Source organism: Haliotis rubra, unplaced genomic scaffold (genome assembly GCF_003918875.1).
Source record: "Haliotis rubra isolate DU_JTF1 unplaced genomic scaffold, ASM391887v1 Scf71, whole genome shotgun sequence".
NCBI lineage: Eukaryota > Metazoa > Mollusca > Gastropoda > Lepetellida > Haliotidae > Haliotis > Haliotis rubra.
In genome coordinates, this window is record NW_025767424.1 from 1,738,923 (window position 1) to 1,759,793 (window position 20,871).

General features: G+C 42.4%; 1 protein-coding gene across 1 annotated transcript in view; it reads right to left on the minus strand.

The window, feature by feature from the left end:
• Positions 1-7,024: 7,024 nt before the first annotated feature.
• LOC124259133 (DNA polymerase theta-like) overlaps positions 7,025-20,871 on the minus strand; it is a 52,184-nt gene continuing 38,337 nt past the window's right edge. Inside the window, 10 exon segments of the mRNA XM_046693227.1 lie at positions 7,025-7,570; positions 10,844-10,985; positions 11,854-11,978; positions 13,152-13,263; positions 14,357-14,541; positions 15,303-15,467; positions 16,596-16,956; positions 17,684-17,811; positions 19,471-19,683; positions 20,463-20,756. Coding sequence (XP_046549183.1) covers positions 7,332-7,570; positions 10,844-10,985; positions 11,854-11,978; positions 13,152-13,263; positions 14,357-14,541; positions 15,303-15,467; positions 16,596-16,956; positions 17,684-17,811; positions 19,471-19,683; positions 20,463-20,756 — 1,964 coding nt within the window. The 3' untranslated portion in view covers positions 7,025-7,331.

Sequence of the window (20,871 nt, forward strand, 5' to 3'; positions counted from 1 at the left end):
GATCACCCGGCTACGAAATACCATGTGAAGACTGTTTTGTCGGTTGTTTTGGTCCACAGTCATAAAAAAAATCAGCAAATGACCTGGATATCAGACTATACAATTAATTATTTCACGGTTCCTGAAGTGATGCTGAGACACTCTTCTTTTCATGCACATTCAGCAAGGTCATGTTGATTTCTTTCTTCTTTTTTTTTTTTTTGTGTGTGTGTGTGTGTGTGTGTGTGTATTGCTTCATATAGTACATGAGTTCCTGAACATTAAAAACGATGGATGTTCTCTACATCATCGCCCCCTATAGTCTGTTTGCAGTGAAAACGTAAAAATGAATTTCACTTTAAACAAAAATATAAATCAAATAAAGTGGAATTAAGATTGCGAATCCTCATAGTCTTACCTTGCCAATTGAACATTTAAATGTCAAAATTTTATTCAAATTAGGATAAAAGTTGTTTAACAAACGATCATAGATTCAAATCGCTATTACTGGTTTGCATTACAATGGGGTAAGCGCAGTAGTTGGAACAGTGAAACAAATGCACGTGCGGTACGTGAAGAGCGTTAACTTATAACAAACCTTGTCGTTTTCGGTGTTTCATTTGATGTGCATACCCCCTTGTAATACAAACCAATAATAGCCATGCGAGACTATGATCGTTTGTTAAACAACATTTATCCTAAGTCGAATAAAATTCTGAGATTTAAATGTTCAATTGGCAAGGTAAAATCATAAGGATTCGCAGTCTTAATTTCACTTTATTTGCTTTTTGGTTTAAACTGACATTCATCGGTACGTTTTCACTGCAAACAGACTATAGGCACCAAATTGCCTGATCCAGATTCACCCCCCTGGAACCACTGTCCTGCTGAGTGCAGTGACAGGGTGACTGTCCGCATGCGTTTGCAGTGATCACGTGCTTGTTTTGGCTGTGAATGTAAGTTCGGTGTTACAAATCTACTCACCATTTGTGAAAGGCGAGCAATATCATTTAAATATTAACATTACACGAATGCAAGAGTTCTGATGGTTATTTATTGAAAGTTTTAAGTTGCTAGGTTAAACATGAAGAAAGCAATCAGCAATTATCGGCAGAACATACCTTTTCACGTAGACAAACACTAAGTCTGTTTCCTAATGGTTTGAGTTTGCAGTATTTCTATGTGCAGATATTGTAATTGATACACGTTCCCACATATATGTGAAGTCTTTGCTCAATATTGAATGCATAGTATACTTTTGATCTGTCTAACTGTGACCGTGAAGTGATCAGGGTCCAATGTCTGTACACCCACTGTGTATGCTTATAGTGATCGTATTTTTTCTTGCAGTGATCGGTATCGCACAGTTTTTACAAACATGAGCATGGACCCTGTAGAGGAGAAGATGACTGAATAGATCTTTTAGATCTTAGTTTTGTCAGCATAGGATCAGAAATTGAAGTCCCAGCTATTAATCCGTTGAAGTCAACTAACCCGACACCCAGCACTTCAAGCGCAACTTTTGATTCGGCTTCTCGGCCTTCATCAAGCACAACAAGTTATTGCGTTATTTGTAAATACAATACCAAACGTTCTCCATCCATGCAATGTCACCAAACATCATCTAAATTCAAATGTGATTTATGTGACAGGGCATACGCCGACAAAGATAAACTAAAATCACACAAGTAAAACCATGAAGGGAATACTTTTCTTTGTGAAGTGTGTGCGAAAGTGTACTTGTCGCGCGAATCCCTACGAGCCCATTTGAAAAAAGCCCACGCCAATGCTTCCACATATACATGTACAATTTGCAGAGCAGGATTCATGTCAAAAGTTCTTTATAATGGTCATATTGCAAGACACCAAAATACAAAATCCGAAAAATGCCCTAAAAGCCTCAAAGTATGTCAGTACAAACACAACATGGTGTCCTATTCTGAACGCTGTCGTGGTTTGAACACCCCAAGAATCCTCGGGTGTAAACCTGTGGTTTAACGAGCCCTTTGTGAATTGCAAAGTCATGTCATTTCAAAGCATTCTTGAAAAGAATACAAACGTGAATTGTGTGCAAAGCATTCAAATATGGATCGTCTTTATCTTAATTACCATCGACAAAGATGTCATGGAGACATTTAATTCTTTGGTACTATCTTGTGGTGGTGGTGGAATTGGGTTTAACGTCGTGCTTGAGAATATTTCGCTCAGATGACGACGTGCATGCGTGTGTATGTGTATGTGCGGCTGCTTGTACTAGCCCAGATTTAAGCTGGTTTTATAGTGATAGCCCACTGTGATACCATGCCGCAGTGAAGCATGGATACCCCACTCAGATACATTATACTGACTCCGAGCCGACAAGTCCTTGTTGTACCCATTAATGCCGAGCGCCAGGCAGGGACCAACAAGTACCATATTTTAACGTCTTTTGGTATGACGCAGTCGGGGATCGAACCCGTGACCTTCCGTACTCCGGGCGGACGCTCTAACCACTACACCACGGAGGCGGTCTACTATATTATGACTATTCATAGTTACGGAGATAGTTGAAAGTTGATTTTTGCCGTTTATTTCTTTAATCCTTTGCCTGAATGTGCCATTTCATCAAATACCAAAAGTCTGTTCTTCCCAACTGAGTCCGGTGATAATTTAATTTCACCATCAGCTAAAACATCGTTTTACATGTAATCTCATCCATGTTGCTCAGTATGAAAATGATCGAAAACATGCTTTGTTACATCGAAACATTCACCTATTTCCTGTTTTCGATAAACTTTAAGATAAGGTGTACAGAAAATTCCGATCGTTGCATATTCCAAATTTCCTATCATTGAATTCTGTGATCAATGTACTCCCGCGATCACTTCACATTTTGTACAATAACTTCTTCAATTTTCACCTGGATGACTTCCTATTTTCACAGAAGCTACTATTGGTGATCATTTTGAACTTTGAATGTCATTCATAAGAAAATGAAATTATATTTCAAATAAACTTAGTATTTATCTAAGTGAAAAGGTATATTCTGCCGATAATCGCTGATAGCTTTCTTCATGTTTTACCGAGCAACTTAAAAAACGTTCTATAAATATCAAACCATCAAAACCTTTGCATTCGTGAAATGTTAACATCTAAATGATATTGTTCGTCTTTCACAACTGGTGACTAGATTGTTAACACCGAACTTACATTCACCACCAAAACAAGCACGCGATCACTGCAAACGCAGGCGGACAGTCACATATCACTGTAGGACAGTGGTTCCAGGGGTGGTGGGGTGGTGGTGGTGGTGAGGTTTTGTTTTTGTTATCGCTCTCGGCAATACTGTATCTATATGACAGCGACTTGTAGATAATCGAATCTGGACCAGACAATCCAATGATTCAGATCATGCACCTAGATCAAAACACCTCGTATGCGATGACATGTGTCAAGTCAGCGAGCCTGACCATCCAATCACGTTAGTCGCCTCTCACAAGCATGGGTTGTTCAAGACTAATTCCAACGCGAATTTGCGTGATCTCGGACTAGAATATTTACATTCAGTGAGTGAGTGAGTGAGTTGGGTGGACGCCGTAATAAACAGTATTCCAGCGATATCATGGGCGCTTCAGTTTAAAATGGGATTGACTGACTGAGTTTGGTTTTACGCCGCTTTTAGCAATATTCCAGCAATATCACGGCGGGGGACACCAGAAATGGGCTTCACTCATTGTACCCATGTGGGGATTCGAACCCGGGTCTTCGGCGTGACGAGCCAACGCTTTAACCACTAGGCTACCCCACCGCCCCTTTAAAATGGGAACAAAGCCAATCGTGTTGCAGGTATCAGAGTGAGTGAGTGAGTTTGTTTAGCTATATTCCAGCAATATCCGAAATGGGCTTCACACATGCTACCCATGTGGGGAATCGAACCTGGGTATTCGGCGTGAAGAGCGAACGTTTTAACCACAAGGCTACCCCACCGCCCCTGAAACCTGACAGGGATAATAATTACAAGAGCCACGACAATCATCTCTTTAATCCATCCTAAGAGGTTTATTAAAATCAACATGTCGTCCGCCAGATATCACTTGCATATTCCCCTGGGAGTAATTGCATTGCCAGTGTTTTGATTTATCCGTGAAAGTGTAGACCGAGCGCCGCGCGTCCAAACAATCGATGTTGGTCGAGAGGGTTAACACGCCACACAAGATGCACGTGCCACACCAGAAGTCCGTGCAAACCCTTCTATTCGTGAAAATCATGAGCTCGCTTATCGTGTCCGTCATATTCGAGACCAATTTTCTCAGGTAAATTGACCGGAAATTAATTTAACACTCTCTTTGATGTTGTTTTTTTTAACTTCAAACGGTGTCACCGTAATTTGAAAACGAATAATTTTCAGCGTGTTATCAGAAAACGATGAAGGCGATTATATCTGTTTTAAGAATGGTTGACGTGGAATTATTTTCAAAACTCGACTTTGGTGTTAGAATATAATTATTGAACGTAGGATATCGTTTAAATATATTAGCATAAAAAAGTAAGTCTTAACACGCTTTTGGAGTGATGAGAAATTTTAATGTGCAATGTTAACATCAAATATATTTCATATTGTTTAAGACTGAAGATCCGAGTTAGAATTGATCTCTAGTAACCCATGCTTGTCATAAGAAGCGACTAACGGGATCGGGTGGTAAGGCTCGCTGACTTGGTTGACACATGTCATGGTACCCCAATTGCGCAGATCGATGCTCATGCTGTTGATTTCTGGATTGTCTGGTCCAGACTTGATTATTTACAGACCGCCGCCATATAGCTGGAATATTGCTGAGTGCCATGTAAAAGTAAAGTAAACTAAACTCACTCACTCACTTCAGCAGCCCATGCTTCTTGTAATGGGCGGCTCACTGGTAGTCTTGCTGTCTTGGTTGACACTAGACTCACAGCAAGTTTCTGAAATGAACACATTTTACAGAAAATAAAAGTTTTTAAATTAAAATCGTAAATACAATAAAAAGGAACCCAGGGACTTTCTTCATTTTCAGAAGCTGAGGAAATCTAGACTTGCCAGATTTTCTAGACTTGCGTGGACTTGGATATATTTGCTTCAGGGTCTGTACGACAGACTAGGTTGACACATGCCATCTATCCAAATTGCGTAGATCGATTTACCTAGATTGTGTAGATTTACAGACCGCTATCATATAGCTGGAATACTGCTGAGTGCGGCATCAACAACAAACAAACAGATTACCTTCAATAATTATAGTGATCAATGATCTGGATTGAGCCCAGTAAAGATCTGTGTAACAATCGATCTTCAGTGTACCTTTCCCAGTTGTGTAGATGGATTCTCATGATATCAGTTTCTGGACAGGTGAGGTGAGGTAAAATTGGGTTTAAAGTCGCGCTGGAGAATATTTCGCTCATATGACGACGTGCGTGTGTATGTGTATGTGCGGCTGCTTGTACTAGCCCAGACTTAAGCTGGTTTTATAGTGCTAGCCCACTGAGATATAATGCCGCAGTGAAGCATGAATACCCCACTCAGACACATTATACTGACTCCGAGGCGACCAGTCCTTGTTGTACCCATTAATGCCGAGCGCCAGACAGGGACCAACAAGTACCATATTTTAACGTCTTTTGGTATGACACGGTCGGTAGTTTCCGGACAGTCTGGCCAAGCCTAGTCGTTACAGTGTTCGCCCATCACAAAGACATGGTATGTTTCCCAACATTGGTACAACATGAGAAGCCAATTTCTGGTGTTCTGCTGTGTATTGCTAAAAGTGGCATAAAACCATATATTGCTCAACAAGAAGAACAGACACAACTGATCTGAAAGTATTTATATTTCAACATATTTTTATACATATTTACAGAAAATTAACACGTTATTTCATTATTTTCCATCCATCAGAATGTAGTAAATGTCCATTTTTCGTCTGAAAAAGTCAGTCCACAACAGCTGTATCCCTGTCATACAAGCCTAAAAAAGATGGCTATGCATGATGAATCAATTCAGTGAGGAAGTTCATTTGTTCACCTCAGTCTACAGAAAACTGTAAATACAAAACAAAATATATTACTTGAAAAAAGTTAAAGAACACTTCTTCAATACGGTCAGAGTTAATACATCAGATTATACAGAAATCAGGTTTCCTTTACTTATTTTGAGTAGTGTATCATCTACAATAAGAGTTCATTCAGTGTGTATGTGGCAACAAACAAGATCATATTCAACCTGAGGCAGCTCATGAAAGGCAATAGATGACATTTGAACATTTTTCATTAAGACATGTAATTCAACACCACATATCGTGTTGCATGGCCTGACTGGACTGTTGAAGACACAATTACTGGAGAGCCAGGGGATAAACACAGTGTATGCTTATGGATCCCTGACAAGCTACATAACCATTTCTGCAGTAATGTAGTTACATGTACAAGATGGTTAATGATATAAGACACCAGTCTATTTGCTGTAGTTCTCAACTGAAGTAATGTCCATCGTTGCAATACTGACATCGTTTAATCATATGACATTGCCTGTTGGTGAAACTTGGTTTTACCTTTCTGTACTGACATGATTCGCTCTAAGTATATGTTGTGATGTCAAACCATGTCTACATCAGCCCACATGTCATCCCATGATGCTCAACTGACTGACTGACTGAGTTTGGTTTTACGCCGCTTTTAGCAATATTCCAGCAATATCACGGCGGGGGACACCAGAAATGGGCTTCACTCATTGTACCCATGTGGGATTCGAACCCGGTCTTCAGCGTGACAAGCCAACGCTTTAACCACTAGACTACCCCACCGCCCCTCATGATGCTCAAACAATGATAACATGACTAAAAAAACAACATGACACTAAGTCATGTGAGACAAGCGACCCCATGCAGGGGTGGAAATAACCCATTGCCCGACGTCCGAGTCCAGTGTATTTTTCGGTCAGGCAAGCAAATTTGTACATCACACTGTACCGGTGTCCTGTTGACTTTCCAATGTTAATTATGTTGTTTATTTTAGAAAATCAATAAGAAATCGGCCGGTATAGTGGAAAAATTATCAGGGCAAGTGATCTTACATGTGCCACTGTTACGGAGTACACTAGCAATTTTAAAGTTATTTCCACCCCTGCCACGACACAAGTCACATTCATGCCATGACACAATGTCCCAATCAATCTTCAGCACTAATATCACTCTAACTCTGGGCTGTCAGCCATCTTTTGATATTGTTTGATTTATATTACTCCATGAACAAATATCCTGACAAATCTGTGAACAATATGCTTGTGAAATCTAGCCCTTCAAGACAATTCTGTTTGGCATACAGTTACACAGTCTATCTCCATGTTATTTCAAGAGTATCTCCTCCAGAGTCCCCCAGCTGGCCCCAGCCTTGACCTTCACTGGTAGCTTCACAGAGAGTTTGGTAGCAGTCTCCATGTGCAGCTGGATCACTTGACCTGCTAGAGTTACCTCCCCTTGGGAGACTTCATAAATGAGTTCATCATGCAGTTGCAACACAAGGAATGCTCCCTTGGGAATGTCACCGGCCTTGGATGGAAGCCTGTGTCCACTCATTTGTGTTTCTGTGAACAAGGGAGGATTTGTTAACGATACAATCTCGTGTGACCGATGGCAGTGAAGCAGGGAACATTTCCCTTGACAAATACTCCATAATGGGCTGGAGATTGTTACGATAATAGCTCTTGTATCTGATGTTATTAATTGTTAACAAGGTGTCCGTTCCTTTGATGGGACTGTTTGACAAACACCCACTTTGGTGCAATTATCAGTGTGTGGTATCCTTGTATGGACAATTTGTATGATAACTTGTTTAGCTGTCATGCAAACTGACCAGATTGCAGATTACAGAGACGCTTTCACCGATCAATTTACTTCATGCTGATTAGGTATTCAGTGTTGTGTAAGATCCTTGACTGTATCAGTGCGTAAGATTGACATTGTTTATTATATATACACATCATGTTAGGTGAGAATATCACGTCCATTAAGGGTCACATACAACCAAAAAATCAAACATAATTAAAACACAATTATCACTTATTCATGACATATAATATATATTGCTGGTTATGAAAAGACATAAAAACAAAATTATAAGCGTACATAATCGCAAATCAAAAGTGCAATATTTTGTACTTGGGTTTACTTCCCAAGAAACGAAGCAGCCGGGATACCGAACCCAGTCAGAGCGGGTGGGTGTGCACTCAAGTGTAACGGCTGGTTCATTTGCAGATGCCCTCACGGCTCATTGTGTGTGTATATATAGAGATGTTGGGTTTTGTAAATACATGCTCATTTTTTGTGTATAACATTTTGCAATCAACAGACATCATAACATGTCATGTGTCACACCTGCCTGTGTGTGTAATTACATAATGTGACAGAGACCGAACTCGGGCCATAAATCAAAGCGTTTTGTTTATGGTGTATAGCCTGATAGGTGTTAAGTTCAAATTGCATGTGGTCAGTGATTGGAATTGTGTATTGAATATTGTCATTAGCAGACGGGCAGGCAGACACATAGGTGTCAATAAAACAGACTTTGAGTTTTGTCTGTGACAACGACATATCTATATCACAGTTGGAAATTCTGTCAACGCTAAACAATGACATTGCTTTTAAGTATCGAACTGAGAAAGTGACTCGGTAAGAAGAACGTGTGGTGAAATAGACAAATGAAATTATATAAAAAGTTAAATCGGTAATCTTCTGTAATAACATATAAAAAGCTTGCGCCTGTGAAATATCAACAAAACATTAGAAAAATAGCTCACACCAAAGCCTTCACCGAATATTCACCGGACAACCCGCTTCCAAGCTCCGCGAACCTATTTCACTGCGCATGTGCTATGAGCGCAGCCCAGCTGTTGAAATCACTTCAATTCCCCTAAACGCTGGGGGAAAGTTAGTAAATTGTTTGAACTACGATTTTAAACGGTTTTTCATTATTGCGTTATTTTTCAACTTTATAAGTTGAATTTGCATTTTTGATGATTTGTTTCGGTAAGTCAATACCGAAAGGTATCAGAATCTGCAAAGGTGTGTTTTACGTTGCATGTGACCTTTAAGTGAAGGTGAATCATGTTTAATATTGCAATTACCATAATGCAAATAAACTTTGTGAACCAAATTTTTCTCAAATACGGAATAAAATCATAATGCCAATTTAATTTGTTCTTCACTTTGAATCCGTTATGAAATATTAGCATTAGAAACCATCTAAAATATGTGTGAGTGAGTGAGATTATTTTTACGCAGCTTTTAGCAATATTCCAGCGGGGAACACCAGAAATAGGCTTTACATATTGTACCCATGAGGGGAAACGAACCCGTGTCTTCAGTGTGACAAGTAAAATGATTTAACCACAAGGCTACCTCACTGCCCCTCTAAAATATACGTAGCATTAACATATTTTGACTACTAAGGTTTCGGAAAGGAAAATTACTTTAAAATCATGGCAGGTGTTCACATTGAACATCAATAATTCAAGGTAATCACCTGAACAAGGTCAACATACGTAAACAAAAATGGATAGTACTGAAGAACAGCTTTATCACAATTCAACACACAAGGCTGACTGGGTGCCAGCAAACATCACTTGATTAATCCTTGTGAGGTATGACTTCTCACCTTGTGGTGATTATCATACCCTTCCATTACTAAAACCTCAACATCTGTCTACCTGTAACACACCCTGCGTGACCTTCCATGCTGTGTCTCAAGTCTACCTAGCTCCATCTGTACCAATCCCAATGTGTAGTGTCAAGGAGAATCACTCACCTGTCCAAGTATGACACACCCATCCATCACACTCCAAACTAAATATCAAGAAGACTTAATCACCCGTCCACCTGCGATTGAGGTGTGTGTCACAATCCACATCTTTGAAGTAGGATCACTCACCTATCCAAGTGTGACACACCCGGTTAGACCGTCCATCCCACCCCAGCCACAATGGAGGGGGATCACTCACCTGTCCACCTACAAGACACCCTGTGTGACCGTCCACCCAACTCCACCCACAATGCAGGAGGATCACCCACCTGTCCACCTACAAGACACCCTGTGTGACCGTCCACCCAACTCCACCCACAATGCAGGAGGATCACCCACCTGTCCACCTACAAGACACCCTGTGTGACCGTCCACCCAACTCCACTCACAATCCAGGAGGATCACCCACCTGTCCACCTACAAGACACCCTGTGTGACCGTCCACTCACAATGCAGGAGGATCACCCACCTGTCCACCTACAAGACACCCTGTGTGACCGTCCACCCAACTCCACCCACAATCCAGGAGGATCACCCACTTGTCCACCTACAAGACACCCTGTGTGGCCGTCCCCACCCACAATGCAGCAGGATCACTCACCCGTCCACCTATGAGACACTCGGTGTGACCGTCCACCCAACTCCACCCACAATGCAGGAGGATCACCCACCTGTCCACCTACAAGACACCCTGTGTGTGACCATCCACCCACAATGCAGCAGGATCACCCACCTGTCCACCTATGACACCCTGTGTGACCGTCCACCCACTCCACAATGCAGGAGGATCACCCACCTGTCCACCTACAAGACACCCTGTGTGACCGTCCACCCAACTCCACCCACAATCCAGGAGGATCACCCACTTGTCCACCTACAAGACACCCTGTGTGGCCGTCCACCCACAATGCAGCAGGATCACTCACCTGTCCACCTATGAGACACTCGGTGTGACCGTCCACCCAACTCCACCCACAATGCAGCAGGATCACCCACCTGTCCACCTACGAGACACCCTGTGTGACCGTCCACCCACCCACAATGCAGCACGATCACTCACCTGTCCACCTACGAGACACTCGGTGTGACCGTCCACTCTCCGGCAGGACCCTGGCCAGCTCCAGCTCCACCTGTATCATGGCTGCCTTGACCACATCTGCAGCTGAGCCCTGGACTGTAGTGTTGACAGCCTGACGCGCTGCCTGCAAGGACAGTACACACATCAGCCTTTCCTTGTCATGATAATCATAACACTATAATTTCAAGTACCTGCATAGATAGTTATATGATGAACAAATGACAAACAATGCACAATGACAAATGCACACAAAAATTCAAATTCAAGATAACTAACGCCAGATAATGTATCAGCATTACTAGTGACTGTCTTTTTGTCTAAGGCTACACCTAATGCTTCACTTCTATGATGAAGACCTACAAATAATCAAGTCTTGGTCAGACAAACCGGTGATTGATGTTGTGAGCGATGTCCACACTGTCAGGGTATGATGCCTTCCAACCAACTTGGTGGATGTGAAGACATCATATATTCGGCCCAAGTTGCTTGGCATGATAAAAATGTTGCTGTGGACCAAATCTAACCCTGACCAGAGAGGAACAGAGACTGGATGAGTGAGTTGAGTGTAATGCTTCTTTTATCTTTATTCAAGCAATATCATTGCAGTAAATGCAAGGCTTCACACATTGTTCAAGGAATCAAACATGGCCACCAGTGTATAAAGTAACACATGAACAACTAGCCCACAGTGAGTGAGTGAGTGAGTGAGTGAGTGAGTGAGTGAGTGAGTGAGTGAGTGAGTGAGTGAGTGAGTGAGTGAGTGAGTGAGTGAGTGAGTGAGTGAGTGAGTGAGTGAGTGAGTGAGTGAGTGAGTGAGTGAGTATAGTTTTACGCCGCTTTTAGCCATACGCCAGCAATATCATGGTGGGGGACACCAGAAATGGTCATCACACATTGTACCCATGTGGGGAATCAAACCCGGGTCTTCAGCGTGATGAGCAGACACTTTAATTACTAGGCCACCCCACCAGATATCCCCCTACAGTATGTACCTGTGCCCTGGAGTGTGGGTTGACATCCTTGATGGCCGGGAGGTACCTCTTCCTGCCTGAGATGGTCTGGACGTAGCCATGTTGTAGACATGACTCAACGGTGGACCGCAGGAATGTCCGCAGGCCTGCATAACAAACATGCTGATATCACTTTCGAAATAATAGAAGACGTTCAAAGATCTAGAAAAGAGCCAATATATAAATTATTATGCCTCCCCAGTGGAGATGAGGTGAGGTGAAATTGGGTTTAACGTCACGCTGGAGAATATTTCGCTCATATGACAACGTGCATGCGTGTGTATGTGTATGTGCGGCTGCTTGTACTAGCCCAGACTGAAGCTGGTTTTATAGTGCTAGCCCACTGAGATACCATGCTACAGTGAAGCATGAATACCCCACTCAGACACATTATATTGACTCAGAGCTGACCAGTCCTTGTTGTACCCATTAATGCCGAACGCCAGGCAGGGACCAACAAGTACCATATTTTAACGTCTTGTGGTATGACGCGGTCGGGGATCGAACCCGCAACCTTCCGCTCTCCGGGCGGACGCTCTAACCACTACACCACGGAGGCGGTACCCAGTGGAGATGACAGGTTAGAATTTGTCCAGATGGATCCCAGGTCAGGTTCTGTGACTTGGTTGTCACATTGGGGAATGAGTTCCACTCTTGTTGATATTGCAGTTTTGAATTGTTTCCCAGCAATCTGTCCTGGTCGTTAAAGGCTTGGAGTTGGTAGCGGGGCTTGTTGACTGTTGATCCTCATACCAGTATGGTGTGGATCATAGCTCACTATGTCCATCACTGGATTGTCTGGTTCATGTAGCTACAGTAATGTATGAGTGTGACATTACACAACAATCAGGTCTTTTCTCCCCGATTCAGATGCCTATCTTGTTCATGAATGAAAGTCTCTTCAAAAGTATAGACTGTTCAAAAGTATTATTATTTGGTTCCTCTCAAACAGTCCTTAAATTGAAAAGTAAAAACATGAGACTGCATACTCATCAAGTCTTTCAGACATGACTGACTGAGTTTGGTTTTACGCCGCTTTTAGCAATATTCCAGCAACATCACGGTGGGGACACCAGAAATGGGCTTCACACATTGTACCCATGTGGGGATTCGAACCCGGGTCTTCGGTGTGACGAGCCAACGCTTTAACCACTAGGCTACCCTAACGCCCCCTTTCAGACATGAACATGATACGACACACAAAATACCAACAACTTATCCACATCTGCTGAAAGGTAGGACAAAAGTTGCTGTACTGTTCACTCATGTGTGAAACCCACCTGGGTACTTCGCCTTGAAAGTTTCCATGAAGACAGAGGCGTCGTTCTCATCAACTCCAAGCTGCTCCCCCAGAGCCTTGGGTCCGATACCATACAACATGCCATAGCACACCTGTAGCCAACAAGGAATACAACCATCATGTAGCAAGTCACAAGTGGCATTTCAGCTCAGTCGATACTTAGTTTTACTATCTCAGGTGTTGTCCTTAGTAGTGAGTGAGTGAGTTTAGTTGTACACCTCACTCAGCAATATTCCAGCTATATGGCGGCGGTCTGTAAATAATCGAGTCTGGACCAGACAATCCAGTGATCAACAGCATGAGCATCGATCTGCGCAATTGGGAACCGATGACATGTGTCAACCAAATCAGCGAGCCTGACCACCCGATCCCCTTAGTCGCCTTTTATGACAAGCATAGTAGCCTTTTATGACAAGAACGGGTTGCTGAAGACCTATTCTACCCCGGAACTTCACGGGTCTGTCCTTAGTAAGCACAGTGAGTAGACATAAGCTTCAGACTCCTGTCAAAAGTAGCAGGTGAGGTTCCTCTTCCACAAAGTAATCTTAACACTGACTGTCAAAGTCTATATGAAAGCCCATTGTCATAGCTCATGTCTATTCTTCTGCAGGAGTTATTTGGTATAGAAATGGTCTAGAAAAGATTCCTTTCCCATGACCTATGTTTTTTTAGCAGAAAATGTGTTAAACAAAATGTCAATGTATCTTTGGCCAGTTGCACATATGTGGAAAGTTTTGAATATCTACCATTCATGACTTGATAACCAATTCACAGTAATGACAGGCAGACTAGCTTCCTTGCTTATCATAGCTAAACAATGTAGTGAGAAAATGTTTACCAATTATAATGATGAGAGGGCCTTTTCCACCAACCACAGATTGTGTAAAATTACATGATCTACCCCATAAAACAGACTGCAGCAGGTTTCAAGTGCTATGCCTGGTAAGGTCAACCAAAACTTTACAAGATTATCAGAGACACATTATTTCTTGAACAAGTTGCATTCATCTGGCATGATGAAGTACGTTAAATCAGTGAAAACCGTTCCCATACCATAACTACAATTTCATTTTGAAATACTTTTCATGAATTAGCCCCTCCTTTCCGCTTCCTACCCCTGTCCCAAGAAACTGTATCAACAGTTGAGAGAAGCATTCATAAAATCACCTATAGCCTCATTAGTACCTGTTTAGCCTGGGCCCTCTCTACGCTGGTGATGTCATCAGGAGAACAGTTCTTCCACTGGGCTGCAATCAGCTTGAACACATCTCCATCCTTGTTGAGGATAGACATGAGTTTCCTGTCCTGGGACAAGTGGGCAATGATCCGCAGCTCCAGCTGGGAGTAGTCCGCAGCTAGCAGAACACCACCTGGAGGGAATAGTTTCTCAGGTGTTTCATGCCACACTTAGCAACATTCCAGCTGTATGACAGCTTGTAAATAATCAAGTCTGGCCTAGACACTCTCGTTGTTGAGCAATGATCTATCCACAAAAACAAGTCTGGCTTCTAAAGACTAAGAACACTTGGTGGGGACCTTTTCTACTGGAATGGTTGGTTTGTTGCTTAACACTGCGCTTAGCAATATTCCAGCTATATGGCGGCGGTTTGTAAATAATCAAGTCTGGACCAGACAATACAGTGACAAAAGCATGAGCATCGACCTTATGCAATTGCAGAGCCTGACCACCCAATCATGTTACTCGCCTCTTACAACAAGCATGGGTTGCTGAAGACCAATTCTAACCCAGATCTTCACAGATACATGTAAATAATCAAATCTGGACTAGACACTCTCATTGTTGATATAATGGGCAATGATCTATCCACACAAACAAGTCACTTAGTCTAACAGTACAATCCATTAAGTTGATTCTTAATACATAGGATACTTGCTGGGGACCTTTTGTAATGGAATGAGAAGAATGCATGCTATTACAAGATGAACTTCTGCCAACAAGAACCAAGTAACACTAAATGTTTTTGGTCGTGGGAGATGTTTTATCGTATGGCTAATCATCATAAATATGAGTCAACATTAAGAATCATATTAATTGACAGAACTACAATCTACAAAGTAATTGTGAAGTTTTTCTTAAAACTTATCATAAATCTCCATCACTGGCGCTCACCTTTGAAGGGAACAAATGCATGTCTCATGCTGACTGCCACACTGACTGACTGTGCTGTATCCATTACCCTGGCAACTTGACGATTGCCTCCGAGAACCTGCCTCAACTTAGAATTACCTCCCTTGGTCTGAGTGCTGGCATGTTGATGGTGTTGGCTGGCGGACTCTCACCAATCAGGTCTGTACAATCATGAGATTAAAACTAGGAGTGAGAGCATGGTGTATCACTGCAGTACACGTGGGATCAAATCATGAGGTGAGGTGAGGTGAAATTGGGTTTAACGTCGTGCTTGAGAATATTTCGCTCATATGACGACGTGCATGCGTGTGTATATGTATATGCAGCTGCTTGTACTAGCCCAGACTGAAGCTGGTTTTATAGTGCTAGCCCACTGAGATACCATGCCGCAGTGAAGCATGAAGACCCCACTCAGACACAGTATACTGACTCCGAGCCGACCAGTCCTTGTTGTACCCATTAATGCTGAACGCCAGGCAGGGACCAACAAGTACCATATTTTAACGTCTTTTGGTAGACGCAGTCGGGGTTCGAACCCGCGACCTTCCGCTCTCCGGGGGATCAAATCATGACTGGACAGGCACATGATATAGGGAACAACAGTTCATGTCACTGAAGTATGATGACACAGTTCATGTCACCGGAAGTATGATGACACACGCACAAAATTTCTCCTGTTTCTTATTACTTTTCAACTGTTCATTCGAAACAACTTAAATTCAAAGCATTGTTAAGGTACCTTTCAATCAACTAGCCTCTTCCAGTTGAGTGTTACATCCTAAATCTTTATGTTTAGCTTAAATTGTTTGTTTGTTGTTTAACTCAGCTCTCAGCAATATTCCAGCTTTGTGGCGGCGATTTGTAGCTAGTTGAGTCTGGACCGGACAATCCAGTGATCAACATAATGAGAATCGATCTACGCAACAGGGATGCGATGACATGTGTCAACCAAGTCAGCGAGCCTGACCACTCGATCCTATTAGTTGCCTCTTACAACAAACAGATTGCTGAAGGCCAATTCTAACCCAGATCTTCACCGGTAGTTAAGCTTGAAAATGATCCTGGCCAAATAACATACAATAAATTCCCTCAGATATTGGGCTTTCCATGTAATACTAAATAATTCTGCTTGTTGACAACTAATTGTACATTTAGATGTACCGAATATTTGTCACTGGAACATCTTAAGGTCAAAAACTTCTTTCATCCATATAGAATTGAATGGACATAATGATTAAAATATTGAGAAAAATAAACCTACAAAAATAAAGTTACCTGGCATAGCAATTTCAAAATCTTTAGGGATGTTCTGCAGATTTGGTTCCGACATGGACACTCTCCCTGTTGAAGTGTGCAGCTGACACTCCCCGAAGATGCGGAACATGTTGAGGTGCGGACAGGGGACCTTCTCCTTCTGAAGGGGGAACACCTGCTTGGTGAGAGCATTGCAGATCCGCCTCCACTCCAGGATCACCCCGGGAAGAGGATGGAGGGGCTTCAGCTTCTCCAGGACGTCCTTGGAGGTGCTGTACGAAGCCTTCTGACGTCCTCGCTGGCCGCGGTGGCCCACTGTCCGTGTCACGGGGGCAGAGTTGGGGTCACCATTGATGGGGAGTTGTAGCTCCACGAACAGAACCTGGGATTATGGAGAAAATGGTGATTAGGGGTCCAGGGCAGGCCCCATGCTTAGTGTGGAACAAAACTCACTCACTCTGCAGCTTTTAAACCTTAGGGACCGATCATAATTTATGGCTTTGGGGGAGGGAGAGAGGGGGAAAGAGTGAGAGAGAGAGGAGGGTGCAATTTATCTCAACCAACCACTTCAATTTGCTGAGAGAGAGAGAGAGAGAGAGAGAGAGGGGCAGACCCAGACAGAGACTTGACAGAGAGATAGGGGGGTCATCATTTTGTTCACATGAACTGGACTGGGGGTTGGGGTGTCAGCAATTTTGTACATAAAAATATGTTTAAAATTATAGCTTAAAATGATGGGAAGGGGAGGGGGTGCCATTGATTTTGTGCATGACATGCAGGGGAGTTCACTTATTTTGTACATAAACCCCTTCCCCCATGGTAAAATGTGTGTCCTGAAATAATCTACCGACATGTGAGAAAAACAAATGATGCATGTCTGAGACATTTGCTACTTTGGTAAAACCCATCACTATGAAAAGATTAAGGATAATCTTAATGCCTGTGGTGAGTGACAAGTCATATTTTACAGAACATGAATAAAATGTTCTAGATATCTTTTAAGTGTGCAATGCATAACTAGATCCACAGGCATAGACTTGATTAGACTACAGACAGGTATACATTATCCTAGTATCTGTAGGCGAATGAAGGGGAACCGTATACCTTACCTGCCCAACATCATCTGTAGAAGAGAGGGAGAATGGGTGTTTGGCTAACTCGTAGGCCTGACTCTCAAGGGCAGTCAACTTGGCCTCCATAACAGTCTTCTGACTGTCACACTCAGTCTCACTGAAACCTGAAGCACAAAGTTGTCCACAGCCATTTCAAAATACAATCTATACCGGAAAATCCAAGTAACACAAGAGGTGATGGGGTAGCCTAGTGGTTAAAGTGTCCGCTCGTCACATCCGAAGAACTGGGTTCGATTCCCCACATGGGTACAATGTGTGAAGCCCATTTCTGGTGTCTCTTGCCGTGATATTGCTAAAAGCAGCGTAAAACTCACTCATTCACCCAAGTGACACAACATAAAATCCATCGCCAGTGTTTCAACACTGAACAAGTTGTCTCCCTTCAATAAGCTCATTAAGTGTCTTTTGATCTTTACTCAAAGCATCTACTTTTGATTATACATCTGAGGACAATACATCTCACGTGAAACACAAACCCATGACAATATTATTTCTATAAAAATGCTTCCTTTTTCATTTTACCTGACTTGTATAAGCCTTGAAGATATGAAAAGACATTTTAAAGTCATTTTATGTATGGTTCAATGTAATTTAATTTTCTCAACTCTGAAACTTTGAGATGTTGTTAACTATAGTCCGTTTGGGTCAAAATTGGACTGATGAATTGCAATGTAACTCGAAAACTACTAAACATATAATGCTAGATGAAACACTGATAATAATCAAAACACCAGACCAACTCTGTGATTTTTTTGCAGAATTAATGTCCTAAAATTAAAAAAGTTGTTTAACAAACTATCATTAAAATTTTGACACAGGTCACTATTTGTTATGAGGGAGGGGTGCAAAGAGAGGAACAGCCAGGTGTGCGAGAAAGGATGGAGACAGCACAGGTAAATGATTCAATAACTTGTCGGCATGTGCTCCGCGTACACCTGGCTGTTCCTCTCTTTGCAGCCCTCCCTCGTAACAAATAGTGAACTTCTTCAAACTTTTAATGATAATTTGTTAAACAACTTTTTAATTTTTAGGACATAAATTCTGCAAAAAAATCACAGAGTTGGTCTGATGTTTTGATTATGATCAGTGTTGAAGTTGAATAACACCAAAAAACTGAGTCTGGGGTTATGAACTAATGTAGAACTCTGAACATACAAGGCCACCCGGAAATCTTTCATTGTGTTACATCTCGACAGTCCAGTGTCCTAATATTAATAAGCTTATCGTGATTACATCAGGAAATGGCTGCAATAGATCAGTCATTGCACCTGAACCATCTTGTATTTGTCAATGTTCAGCCAGAAACAATGGAGCATTTATTTTTACTTGCCTCACAAGACCGTGTTCTGGTCACAGTTACTAAAGGCTGTAGAAGAAATACAAAGAGGGATTTTTCAAGTTTCAGAAAAAAGTTATTGCAAAGGGAAAATTGATTTAGATAACATTGGTGTTCATATGTTTTATCTCATCATAACTACCAATAACAACAATTGGTCTGCAAAGTAAACTACCATTACAATTTAACGAAGGTTTCTCATTAATTAATACTGACTGACTGAGTTTGGTTTTATGCTGCTTTTAGCAATATTCCAGCAACATCACGTCAGGGAACACCTGGGCTTATACACATTGTGTACCCTTCTCTGGGGATTCCACCCGGGTCTTAACGGACGAATAACAACAATTGTTGTAAAGTAAACCACTAGGCTACCCCACTGCCCCTCATTATTTAATAAATGTTAAGAATGAAGTGTTAGTCTTACCAAATCCATTGAGCTCCATCCTGGCCATGGTGAGGACAACTGGCATCTCAACGTCACAGAAGGCTTCAGTCAGCCCTTCGTCCTTCAGCCTCTCCATGAAGAAGGCCATGAGTCTCCTGGTCAGGACACTTTCCACCGTGGCTCTGTATCGTCCACTGCCCGGGGGTAGGGGTGCCAGCCCTACACTCCCCAGCCCCAACCCGCCTCCGATATCTGCCATAACACATCATTATATTACATCACCTGGCATTCTGGTGGTTTGTCTGATGTGAATCAGCAATGTACCACTAAACTATTATAAAAGACGCTATGTATGACACATCTCATTATATACCTGTACATATAATTTCATCTGTTGCTAGAATTCTCTGTTTAGATTGCCTGCTGTTAGACATTTTGGTTTTATCTGAAACATTTACATGATGAAGGATCACTGGATTGTCTGGTCCAGACTAGATTATTTACAGACCGAAATACACTAAGTGGGCAAATCTGGTATTTAGAGACACATGATTACAGAGTTCTGTCACATCTAATGGAAGCAAATCGGCACAGTGAGATGCTCATTTTAAGACAGCTGAGCTAGTCAGTGAGCCAATGTTTTCTGTGCTGCAGTTAACAATATTAACATCTCTGTCAAGCGACCTGTAAATAACAGGTCTTGTCAACATGGTTGGCCATAAGCATGATCAATGATCCACTCTATCTTAACACATGGCTATAGGCCATACACCACACTTTTGGGTGGTGGGGTAGCCTAGTGGTTCAAGCGTTCGCTTGTCATGCCGAAGACCTGGGTTCGATTCCCCACATGGGCACAGTGTGTGAAGCCCATTTCTGGTGTCCCCTGCCATGATATTGCTGGAATATTGCTAGAAACGTCATTAACCTAAACTCACTGACTCATACACCACACCTGCACCCTAGTCACAAAGGGCATGGGAGGGTCGGGGCCTATTTTGACCCCCCTCAAGTTATTCCTCGGAACCTACTGTCAATCATGAAGACCTCTTGGGGCAGGTAGTTGGTGACGAGCCCCTGCATGTTCTTCTCCCTCGCCCCCGGGTCCAGCAGCCAGCTGGCAATACGGGGGTCCTGGACACGCCCTCCCAGACACAAGCCACATCCCCTAGCCAGGGTAGTGTACTGGGACTTGACATCATAGGACATGAGGGTGACTGAGTGGGTGTGGCCGTGTTCCAGCACTGACTTGATGCTGCTGATCTTCTCCTCAAGCGAGAGACTGGTGTCTAGAGGGGGTGGGGCTAGTGTGTCGTCAGGGTCACCTGGTAACAAGTGTTGACAGATTTAAGAAAACTACATGTGTAGAGAAACAAGTCAAGGAAGCTTTTTGTTTGTTTAACTCTTCGGACAGCAATATTTCAGCAATACGCCTGTAAA